We start from the raw sequence: 12,520 nt of genomic DNA, 5'->3' as shown, positions 1-12,520 counted from the left end.
AATATTATTGTACCATAAGATAATATTAGAAATATTTAAACAAAAATTAATTTTTCTCTATTTTTTTCAAAAAGGGAGGCAACCCCATTTATTGGTTGGTGACCTAATTGTTAACAGGGGCTGGTTGAGTATTTTGTTGAGCTTTTTGTTGTTGTAATTGCATTTGGTAGGTATCTGATGCTTTTGGGATAATTTCTCCAACTCCAACAGCACCATGAAAATAAGTGTACTTTGATTTCGATGGAAATGTCGCGTCCCAAGAGTTACTATTAATGTCATATATAAAATTGGTCGGATGTTTGCCACCAATGAGATAGATTTTAGGAAGATTATTGACAAATCCAAATACAAGGGACAGACCAAATTTACCATCACGGACTGGTACCTCTGCAAGTGATTCTGCTTTTCTTGTAAATACAGAGAATCTACAAAACTCTGTACTTGTAAGAAAGTAAATGTATTCTCTTTTATCAAAACAAAACCCTTCAACACGTGAAGAGCTATTGCTAAATTGATAGATTTGTTTTGATGAACCGTCTGAAATACTAAATGCTTCAATGTCATTGACCATTGTATATGCTTTTTCGGGCTCTTTATGGGTACCTCCAATTACATAAATGATACCATCTAGATAACAAGCAAAACAATAATAACGAGGACGTTTGAGTTGACCGATATTTGAACATCTACCAGTCATAATATCAAATCTATCGACACGACCCAATGTATTATTATTTTGGATACCACCAACTAGGTATATATAACGACCTTCATCCCAAACGGCTGCCATTGATGAACCACCAGTGGTTTGAATATTATCCAAACAATCCCATTTACCAGAATAAAGATCCATTCTTTCATAGGTTGACAAGGAGTCATTACCACCAAAAATGTATACATAATCGAGGATTGATACAACAGATGATGATGAGCATGCACGTTTCATTCTTGAACCTTCTGCAAACCCCCATCTGTTTTGTTGAATATCATAAACTTCTACCAATGATAAATGTTGTGTACTCTCCATTCCACACAGACAATAGATATATCTAATTGTATTCTCTTTGATATATTTCTCTGTACTTTCATTACCAACCGACAAATCATTTACAACGAGTTCACATGCCTGTCTAAGATAATTCATTGATTTACTAACAACTGTATCATTTACCATAAATTCATATTTGGTTGGTTTTGGTGGTGGTGCTGGTGTTGTTGTTGTTGTTGTAACTATTACACTTTCTGTATTATTATTATTATTGATGGTTGAGAGAGGAGGAGTAGGAGATTGTGAAATTAAATGATCATTTTGTTTTGAGACCAAAAATATATCATTTTGAACATTTAATTGATTCCACTGATCCATCAGATGACCAAGATGAGTGTATTCAAATGAGGAGTATGCAATATCATTATTAAGATTGTTTGAAATGAATTTGTTGATTGATGATTCTCTATTTACTTCATCGATGAAATCCTCGGTGGTCATTTTAATCACGTGGGGGTTGATTGTATGAAATTGAGCACCTGATATGTACTGTGTCGAGAAACTAGAGTTGGCAGGCATAGGGGCAGCACCGTGCTTTTCAGAGGCATAGATCTTTGACACTGTATCAAATGTTGGTTCTTTACTTCCAAAATACTTGTAGTAGGTTTCTGGACGGACAATGGTTTTGGGCGTGATCGATACTGGTACTATCTGAAGGCTTTCAGGTTTGGGAATGGCAAAGGTTGATGGTGGTGATGATGGCGATGGTGGAGGAGTAGCAGCATCAGCTGGAATACTATCATCATGTGATGGAGCAGCAGCAGTTATTGCTTTTGATTGATTGTCGACAGGAGTAGTAGTAGTGGGTAGACCAATTGATTCAAAGATTGCTCTAAAATCAATGATCATCTCCATCTCTGTCTTGCAATTTTCAACCATCTTGATATAAGATATCTTTTCCTTTTTAACAACTTTTAGATACTTTGCTTCTTCATTGCTGAGTGAATTGTGCAGCTCTGCAAAGAATGCTTTGATATCATTCTCTGTTATTTCATATGACTTTATATGAGGAAGGGTAGCTTTCAGCACGTCCCAAAGATAGACTACTCTGTTGCCCGAGAGATCGTACTTGTTTCGCATACCGATCTCTAAATCTTTAAGCCTCTGTATCTTGTGTCCATTGTGTGTCTCTACGATACAGTCACCGCACACAAACACGTTGCATTGAGTGCAGAACCATTTTAACGACTCTTCTGGGTGTATACCGCACTTTTGAACATCTATACCCGATGAATTGGGTGACGATGCATTTGATTTGGTGATGGCCGATGATGGTGAGGTTGTGGCCATTACATTACGCTTGTTCGGATGCTGAATCTGAATCTGAAAGTGCTTAAAGTCTGTGCTAATGTTGATAGTACTGTCTTTGTTGTTGTTGTTGTTGTTGTTGTTGTTGTTGTTCATTTCAAACTATACAGTGCGTTGCGATTTTTGAAAAAAACAAAAAATTAAAAAAAATTAGTTTGGACTTGAAAATTTGATACAAAAAAGGTTAAACTTACAGTTGGGTTAATCATAGTTGGGTATTTGCGACTGGGTTGTTGGGTTATTGTATTATACTTTAGACTGAATTGAGATTAGATTGCTGAACTGATTGATGATAAAGGATGATTAAACTTGAGAGATGCTAAATAACCAAATGGGAAGTATTAGTAATGTGTTCATCCCATTTTAAAAAGTTTTGTTTTTTTTTGTTTATTCTATTCTTACTTGTGTAATTGGGTATGAAATTTGTCAGTAATCTTCTTCTTCTTCTTGGGTGTTCCTATTGTTAAACATATATCAATACTAGATGGATAAATAATAATTGTACTATTTAACAAATGACCAAACTAACTTTATACGTTCTGAGCCATACAAAAAAAATCGAATGTCGAACCTAAAAATTCAATATTGTTTGGCCCTTTGATTTGACTTTTTTTTCCAAATCTGGTATTAATAATAAGGTGACAACGCGAATCAACATGACTCAAATTTAAACTATCATATAGACAGAATTTGTTTAAAATTATAAGTTTAAAACGAAAAGAAGAAGAGAAAAAAAATAATAAGTTTAAAGAAAAAAATAAATATCCAGAGAAAAAGAATAATAAATAATAATAATAATAATATAATCATTTATTTTAATTTTTTATATTTTTTAAAAATTAATTTTTTACAACAACAACAACAATATGACCTCACCAACATATTTATCTACTACAAAACCAAATGCATCGTCACCACCCAATTCATCAGGAATCGATTCTCAAAAGTGTACTGTACACTCGCAAGAGTCGTTGAAATGGTTCTGCACTCAATGCAACGTGTTTGTGTGCGGTGACTGTATCGTAGAGACACACAATGGACACAAGATACAGAGACTTAAAGATTTAGAGATTGGTTGGAAGAAGTACGATCTCTCGGGCACCTCACCCTCTCCATCACTACCACCACCATCACCACCGATTGTTAACAAATCTGAAAGCCTTCAGGTACCGATTGTTAACAAACCTGAAAGCCTTCAGATAGTACCAGTATCGATCACGCCCAAAACCATTGTCCGTCCAGACACTTACTACAAGTATTTTGCAAGTCAAACACCAACATTTGATACAGTGTCAAAGATCTATGCCTCTGAAAAGCACGGTGCTGCCCCTATGCCTGCCAACTCTAGTTTCTCGACACAGTACATATCAGGTGCTCAATTTCATACAATCAACCCCCACGTGATTAAAATGACCACCGAGGATTTCATCGATGAAGTAAATAGAGAATCATCAATCAACAAATTCATTTCAAACAATCTTAATAATGATATTGCATACTCCTCATTTGAATACACTCATCTTGGTCATCTGATGGATCAGTGGAATCAATTAAATGTTCAAAATGATATATTTTTGGTCTCAAAACAAAATGATCATTTAATTTCACAATCTCCTACTCCTCCTCTCTCAACCATCAATAATAATAATAATACAGAAAGTGTAATAGTTACAACAACAACAACAACACCAGCACCACCACCAAAACCAACCAAATATGAATTTATGGTAAATGATACAGTTGTTAGTAAATCAATGAATTATCTTAGACAGGCATGTGAGCTCGTTGTAAATGATTTGTCGGTAGGTAATGAAAGTACAGAGAAATATATCAAAGAGAATACAATTAGATATATTTACTGTTTGTGTGGAATGGAGAATACACAACATTTATCATTGGTAGAGGTATATGATATTCAACAAAACAGATGGGGGCTTGCAGAAGGTTCAAGAATGAAACGTGCATGCTCATCATCATCTGTTGTATCAATCCTAGATTATGTATACATTTTTGGTGGTAATGACTCCTTGTCAACCTATGAAAGAATGGATCTTTATTCTGGTAAATGGGATTGCTTGGATAATATTCAAACCACTGGTGGTTCATCAATGGCAGCCGTTTGGGATGAAGGTCGTTATATATACCTAGTTGGTGGTATCCAAAATAATAATACATTGGGTCGTGTCGATAGATTTGATATTATGACTGGTAGATGTTCAAATCTCGGTCAACTCAAACGTCCTCGTTATTATTGTTTTGCTTGTTATCTAGATGGTATCATTTATGTGATTGGAGGTACCCATAAAGAACCAGAAAAAGCATATACAATGGTGAATGACATTGAAGCATTTAGTATTTCAGACGGGTCATCAAAACAAATCTATCAATTTAACAATAGTTCTTCACGTGTTGAAGGGTTTTGTTTTGATAAAAGAGAATACATTTACTTTCTTACAAGTACAGAGTTTTGTAGATTCTCTGTATTTACAAGAAAAGCAGAATCACTTGCAGAGGTACCAGTCCGTGATGGTAAATTTGGTCTGTCCCTTGTATTTGGATTTGTCAATAACTTTCCCAAAATCTATCTCATTGGTGGCAAACATCCAACCAATTTTATATATGACATTAATAGTAACTCTTGGGACGCGACATTTCCATCGAAATCAAAGTACACTTATTTTCATGGGGCCGTTGGTGTTGGAGAAATTATCCCAAAAGCATCAGATACCTACCAAATGCAATTACAACAGCAAAAAGCTCAACAAAATATTCAACCAGCCCCTGTTTTACAGAAAAGAGGTGCTGTTACACCTACTCCAAAAAAATAACAATAGCCAATATCTTATTAATAGAAAAAAACGAAAAAAAAATAAATCATTTGTGTTTAAAAAAAGGAAAAAAAAAAAAAAAAGTAGAGAGGTAGAGATAGAGTACGTACTACCATGATCACCTGATAGATATAGAAGGGATTGAATGATGTTACAGATGGTACAAGGTTAACCCAATGGTCAATCGGGATATTAATATTTTTCGTTACATGGTGTGTAGTTAAGGGTCAATGTGAGGATGTTCAAAAAACAAGATAGAAAATTCAAAAGGAAAAGTTGTAACAATAAAAAGACAGCAGATAGATAAAGATATTTCTTTCCCAAAGTACTTTCTTATTGTGGCGATGACTTTTTTTGAAAGAGACCAATTAAAAATCCATCCACAACGGCAACCAACCAACTGTTATTGCTAAAAAATCAGATAAACATCGTCACCTCGTGGCCTTGTCGAAAAGTCAATTTAAAAAAAGAAATCAATCTCTAACTTGCCTCATCATCCAACGATCCGCCTCCATACCTGCCTATGCATACATCACAACAATACAATCAATAAGAACCAACCAAAATTTCACCATCATTCACATTATTTTCTTGTTAACACAAAAAAAATCATTCAATAGACCAAGGATAGACAATAGCAAACATACACAAAACAACAAACATACTTTTATTATAGAAAGAGTCAAACCATCAAATTCTTGGGTTTCAAAGGTAAATTAAAATAATCAAGTACTTTTTATTATAATCAAACAAACATCATTAGCGTAGAGCAAAGTAAAGTAGAGTTAATAGTAAAATTGTAGCATAAAAGAAGTATTGTATTATTACATTACAAAATAGAGAGAGACACAAAGAGGTAGATATAGACACTCATTGCAGCAAATATACATTTCATCTGATTGAACCCACTCTTTCACCACCACTCACCAATTCATTTCACACAAGCACACACTGAGTCACATTACTTTAAAAAGGGGTAGTCATTTGAGCTACGCTTATTCATTACAACGACCAAACAAAGTAAAGAGGAGAGAGAGAGAGATAGAGAGAGAGAGAAGCTGAGTTTCTTCATTACCCATACCCCTCACAGTAAAGTTTTGTTGGCTGGTTGGTTAAAAGGGGGTGCTCTTTACTTTAATAATACAATACATTATTATCACGCTTTATTGTTGTCATTTACTTGTTTACTTGTTTCTTGTTTGTTTGGTTGTTCAAAGTTGACACTCTTTTGTTTCTTTTAAACACAAGATTGTTGCAATACATCTTTTTTTAGACATATATTATAAGTGTATACACACGCACACACGCACACACTATATACATACATCACATTATTTATTTTTATATTCTCTCTCTCACGTTATTTATTATTAAAACAACATAATATATTAATATAATATATTAATTTAATATCCTTCTTCCTCCTTCTCCTTCCTTCTCATTCTCTTCTTCATCTTTACAGTCATATAATTGTACAATATAAGTAGTAGTAGTAGTAATAATAGTAATCATCAACCAACAAATATCAAAGATATATACAACAATATTATATTAGATTACCAAAACTCCAACTCCAACTCATTTTCATTTTAAATTACAAATACAACATAGACAAACAATAATAATAATAATAAGATTACAAAAACAAACCAAATCTTTAATTTAAAAAAAAAAAAAGGAAAAGAAAAGAGGAGATTCTAACGCATAATCATTAAGAGTTATGAGTTATCAAGCAACAATTGACTCTGCATCTTGTAATAATACAACCAATAATGTAAAATATCAACCTGATCATAGTAATGGAACAACTTTATCACCTTCAACTTTATTTATTGATGAAGCAGAATTGAATCAAAAATCAATCAATAATGAAAACAACAACAATATAAAATCAAGTGGAGGTGGCCAGGAGGTTGAAGAACCAAAGGAAATATATTTGGAATGTGAATGGGTATTTTATTATGATGAAGGTGTACCAAAAGGTGCTTCATGTGATGATTATCAATCTCATATAAAGAATTTAGGTTCATTTAATTCTGTTCAAGTATGTACAAATATATAAAAACTATACAATTGTCTCTAATCTAATTTATGTTTATTTTAGGGATTTTGGAGATATTGGAATAATATAGTAGATGTTTCATTATTTCCAATTGGTGCCAATCTAAGATTATTTAAAGCTGGTATTGCACCGACATGGGAGGATCCAGCCAATGAAAATGGTGGAAAATATTCTTTAATGTGTACAAAAGAACAATCAAGTAATATTGTAATGAGATCCATTCTAACTTTAATTGGTGAACAATTGGAATTTGGTCTTGATGTTGTAAGTCTTAAAAAAAAAACAAAAGATATTATATTATTATTATGATATATGTACTTACTTGTTTGTTGATTGAATTAGTGTGGATTTGTTTTGGCAGTTAGACCAAATAGACATATTGTTAGTATTTGGAACAAATCAAGTGAAAATCAAGAAATGATTGAAAAGACATCGACAGAGTTGTCTAGTTTTATTCAAGGTAGAATATTTAAATATACATCACATAAACAAGCTGCAACCATGTCACCGTCGATGGCACCTCCCTCTCCTTTACCCAACGGTACCGTCAAAACCAACACAATTCAACAATCACCTAAATTATTAAGAGAATATAGTGCTCAATCATTAAATTCAAACGCAAATGGTAACATCAACAACAACAACCCAAACAAACAGAAAAAAGAGGCATTCTCTCATAAAAAGAGTATTTCAACATCTTCATTGGTATCTCCATCACCTTCTTCTTCTTGTTCATCATCTCCTTATCAACAATTCAAGGTACCAATGGAAAAGAAGAAATCAAACGCATTCCCAATCCCAATCACAATCCCAACCCCAACCACCACCACCACTCCATCTATATGTTTAACATCTGTTGATTTACTACCAATTCCATTGTCAATACCATTGGAATCAGTTTTACCAACAACAACAACAACTCAAACAACGACGTTGGTTTCAAATTCATTACCACCAATACCTCTTTTACCATCATCAACTCCATCCTCCTCTTCTTCATCAAGACATTATAAATCACATTCAAATGTTGAAGAGTCACTTCCAACATCAATACCAAGTGTTGGTATTGAATACAAGGCAAATATGTTGACTTCTGTTTCATCACCTTCACTTGCAACTATTGGTCAATCTCCACAAATTGAGAAACCAATTAAAAAAGAAGAAAAAGAAAAGGAAAAGGAAAAAGAAAAGGAAAAAGAAAAAGAAAAGATAATAGAAAAGAAAATTGAAAATATAAAGGAGGATTCTTTGGATGAATCACTTCAACAACAACAACAACAACAAACATTAACAATAATCACACCTAAAACATCTTGTATTGAAAATAATAATAATCAAAAAGAAGAAGAAGAGGAAGAAGAAAAAATAGATAATAATAATACTACTAATAATAATATACCAATTTCACCAAAACAATTACAACAATCAAAACAAAGAATTAATAATAATAATATTCTAACTACTCCTATTAAACATAAAAAAGGAGGTAATCATCACCATCATCATAATCAACGTCAAACAAACAAGAAATCAAAACAAACCAATCGATTTAATTTTGTATCATATTGTAAAGAGAACTATGTAATGTTAACACTCTTGTTTAGTGCTATGATACCAGTGATAGTACTATTACTCCATTCTTTTTAAAACAAAAAGCAATGGGAAAACAACAAAAGAGAAAAGAAAAGAAAAGAGTAATATTTATAAATAAATAAAAAAAAAGAAAAGAAAAGAGTTTTGTTTTATTTACATATTTTTAAATGAATGGAAAATTCAATCTTCTTCTTCTTTACAAGAGAGCCATAATTGGAGTAATAATGAAGCTGGTCAGATTTGGGCTATTAAAAGATCTCTCTCTCTTGAAAAAGAGCAGCACACCCCATCCTCTCTTTTTGAAATTGGGTGGATGGTTCAAAGAAAAGAAAGTGATTTAATTAATTTGCAAAAAATTTCATTGGAAGTTGAACAAGTATCCCCTTGTCTTTCATCACAACAAGTATTGTATATATAATCAGTAAAGAGTTTTATATCTCTATTTATTCTGTAACATATGTAAGTCTAGACGTTGTGTGAATAATAAAAAGAGGGACCGACATATATATATTCAAAACACATATTAACCATTTCAATCCTTTCCTTATTACTTTTACTTTTAGATTTAAAAAAAAAATAGACATTCTCTGCATCCGAAGTAAAGGAATTTAAAGAACAATTCAACAAGTTTGATGAAAATGGCGATGGATCCATTAGTGCAGTAGAATTGACAAAGATTCTCAATGCACTTGGTGAAAAGGTTACTGGTCTTCAAGTAAGAGACATGATCAAAGAAGTTGATACTGACAATAGTGGTTCAATCGAGTTTGAAGAATTCATCAAGGTTATGGAAATCTCAAAGAAATCAACTGCTGCTAGTTCACCATCATTTGCTAATGGTATGTAAAAACAAATCAAACAAATAATATATATATATATATATATATTTCATTGCTATCTAATCTTTTGTAAAAAAAAAAAATCTATACCCACAACTACTTTCATTCGTTGTAACAAATTTTATCTTTTATCTATAAAATAATATATATATATTATAATATTACATTTTTTTTTTCTTTCTTTCAAAACTTACAAAAATGTCTTATTATTTATTCATTATTCATTATTAATTAATTTCTATTTCTATTTGGGATGTATAAAAATTTTAAAGTTGTAAAAAAAGTAGGACAAGTCAATACAATTGGAGGTTATTCAGGTAGTACATCATCTGGAACTACTCACTCTTATTCAGATGATGAAACTCATGCATTTATCGATTGGATTAATAATTGTCTTGGAAAGGATGCAGACTTGAAGGATAGACTTCCCATTCCAGAAGATGGAGAAGCATTCTTTAAGGCATGTTATGATGGTTTGTTGTTGTGCAAACTTATCAATGACTCTGTTCCAGAGACTATTGATGAACGTGTATTAAACAAAAAGAATCTCAATACTTTCCGTGTCAATGAAAACCAAGTACTCTGTGTTAACTCTGCCAAGGCTATTGGATGTTCTACCGTCAACATCGGTGCGGCCGATCTCATGGAGGGAAGAGCTCATTTGATTATGGGTCTCGTCTGGCAAATCATCAAGATTGGTCTCTTTGCCAAGATCAATCTTACCAATCACCCAGAACTCTACCGTCTCTTGCAAGATGGAGAGACCATTGAAGATCTCCTCAGATTGCCAGTTGAAGAAATCTTGTTGCGTTGGTTCAATTATCATCTCGCTGCCGCCGGTCATCCACGTCGTGTCAAGAACTTTACCGGTGACATTAAAGACTCTGAAAACTATACCGTCTTGTTGAAGCAAATCGCACCCAAGGATGCTGGTGTTGATACTCGTGCTCTCCAAGAAAACAACCTCGAGAAGCGTGCTGGTCTAGTCCTCGAAAATGCCGACAAGCTTGGCTGTCGCAAGTTCCTCAAGGCTCGTGACATTGTCAATGGTCATCCCAAGTTGAATTTAGCTTTTGTTGCAAACCTCTTCAACACTCATCCAGCTCTCGAGCCAGTCAAGGATGTAGTCATTATCGAAGAGACACGTGAAGAAAAGGCATTCCGTAACTGGATGAACTCTCTTGGTGTCGACCCATTTGTCAACAACCTCTACGAAGGTCTCTATGATGGTTTGGTTTTGATCCAACTCTTTGACAAGATCTTCCCAGGATTGGTCGATCACAAAAAAGTCAACTACCCACCATTCAAGGCTATGGGTGCCGAGATGAAGAAACTCGAAAACTGCAACTATGCCATCCAACTCGGCAAGGCTACCAAGTTTTCTTTGGTTGGTATTGATGGCAAGAATGTTTACGATCGTAACAAGAACCCAATCTTGTCGATTGTCTTCCAATTGATGAGAGCTCATATCATCTCGATCATCAACCAACTCAGCGGAACTGGTAAACCCATCAATGATACTGATATCATTGATTGGGCCAACACCACACTCAAAAACAATGGCAAGAAAGGTTTCAACAACTTTAAGGATGAAGCACTCACCAATGCCATCCCAATCCTCGACCTCATTGAAGCTATTCGTCCAAATTCAGTCGATCAATCGCTCGTCGCTCACTCTGGTTCAGCTGCTGACAACCTCCTCAATGCCAAGCTCGCCGTCTCCACTGCTCGTAAGGTTGGTGCCGTCATCTTTGCCCTTCCAGAAGATATCGTTGAACTTAAAACAAAGATGATCATGACTATCTTTGCTTCTTTAATGGCTGTTTCTCTTTCAAATTAAAAAAATATATAAAATCAATTAGTAAATAAATAAATATTATTTGTAAATGTAAAAAAGGGTAAGGTAGAGGTACAAAAGGGGTTCAACCCATCGTAGAATCAAAAAAGGAGATATCATCCTGTATTTCTTTTGTCGAGGAAAGATTCAACAAAGAGATACGAGGAAAAATCTTCGGTTCGTGAAAAAAAAAAAAAAAAAAACAATCTTTCATAGAAGGTTAGGCTATGACCCTTTGCTTTCGACTTGTCATGTTCCCCATTTTCTTTTGATTCATTGTTTGCAACTGTTGTGTTTTTATATATATATATATATTCTTTTAAAATCAACATTAACAATAAACCCCCCTTTGTAAATAGTATCGCATATAAAAAGTTAAATTGATCAATTTTAAAAACGGATAATAGATAATCAAAAAAATGAGAGGTATAAACAACAAATCAAGTCTATTGATATAAATTCTTTTTGATCTTTTACTTACTTACTTTTTTTTTTTTAACTCATATCACATCATATGATATGATATAATATTTTATAGAATGGTGGAAGAGAAATTTTAATGGAAAAGGTACACGTAATGTACAAGCCACAAATGATGGTTTTGGAGCATCACCATCAGATATGTCAGAATGTAGACCACGTTATAACCCTTACTGGTGGTAACAGCCGGTAGGGAATCCTACTAGGGATCACAAGATCTCAAACAACATCATCATCTTTAAATTTATTGATCACCTACAAGAAAATATTTGGTCAATCATTTTCATCTCTTTTATAGTTCAATGTTTTATACAATTTTATTATTATAATAAAACATTGAATTATTTTGGGATCACTGTATAGTAAAAAATATATATATATATATTATATAAAAAACCTTTTCTTTCTTGTATACAATTATTTTGATTTAAACCTGTTGGAGATGATAATGGTAAACTTGAAAATCCAAGCATCATCTTTATTTTGAACAATCATTCTGTACAAGGACTAATCCAGTTTTTTTAA

General features: G+C 33.2%; 5 protein-coding genes across 5 annotated transcripts; 4 read left to right on the top strand and 1 right to left on the bottom strand.

Annotated features, from left to right (window-relative positions):
* Positions 1-103: 103 nt before the first annotated feature.
* DFA_08316 (uncharacterized protein) lies at positions 104-2,338 on the bottom strand (the record flags this gene model as incomplete). The annotated part of the gene is made up of 1 exon (XM_004355754.1): positions 104-2,338. One exon carries the CDS (start codon positions 2,336-2,338, stop codon positions 104-106), a length of 2,235 nt encoding a protein of 744 aa, XP_004355807.1.
* An 884-nt stretch (positions 2,339-3,222) lies between these two features.
* On the top strand, positions 3,223-5,184 carry DFA_08315 (uncharacterized protein; the record flags this gene model as incomplete). Its single annotated transcript, XM_004355753.1, has 1 exon — positions 3,223-5,184. One exon carries the CDS (start codon positions 3,223-3,225, stop codon positions 5,182-5,184), a length of 1,962 nt encoding a protein of 653 aa, XP_004355806.1.
* A 1,720-nt stretch (positions 5,185-6,904) lies between these two features.
* DFA_08314 (uncharacterized protein) lies at positions 6,905-8,893 on the top strand (the record flags this gene model as incomplete). The annotated part of the gene is made up of 3 exons (XM_004355752.1): positions 6,905-7,228; positions 7,289-7,510; positions 7,589-8,893. The coding sequence occupies 3 exons, from the start codon at positions 6,905-6,907 to the stop codon at positions 8,891-8,893; spliced, it is 1,851 nt and encodes a 616-aa protein (XP_004355805.1).
* Positions 8,894-9,006: 113 nt separating this feature from the next.
* Positions 9,007-11,518, top strand: fimA (actin bundling protein; the record flags this gene model as incomplete). The annotated part of the gene is made up of 3 exons (XM_004355751.1): positions 9,007-9,057; positions 9,420-9,678; positions 9,951-11,518. 3 exons carry the CDS (start codon positions 9,007-9,009, stop codon positions 11,516-11,518), a joined length of 1,878 nt encoding a protein of 625 aa, XP_004355804.1.
* A 416-nt stretch (positions 11,519-11,934) lies between these two features.
* DFA_08312 (uncharacterized protein) lies at positions 11,935-12,324 on the top strand (the record flags this gene model as incomplete). Its single annotated transcript, XM_004355750.1, has 3 exons — positions 11,935-11,941; positions 12,054-12,174; positions 12,294-12,324. 3 exons carry the CDS (start codon positions 11,935-11,937, stop codon positions 12,322-12,324), a joined length of 159 nt encoding a protein of 52 aa, XP_004355803.1.
* Positions 12,325-12,520: the final 196 nt, after the last annotated feature.

The sequence above is a fragment of the Cavenderia fasciculata genome (genome assembly GCF_000203815.1).
Source record: "Cavenderia fasciculata unplaced genomic scaffold Scf_ET2XIPL01COFD4-5, whole genome shotgun sequence".
NCBI lineage: Eukaryota > Evosea > Eumycetozoa > Acytosteliales > Cavenderiaceae > Cavenderia > Cavenderia fasciculata.
This window is presented reverse-complemented; position numbering and strand designations above follow the sequence as displayed.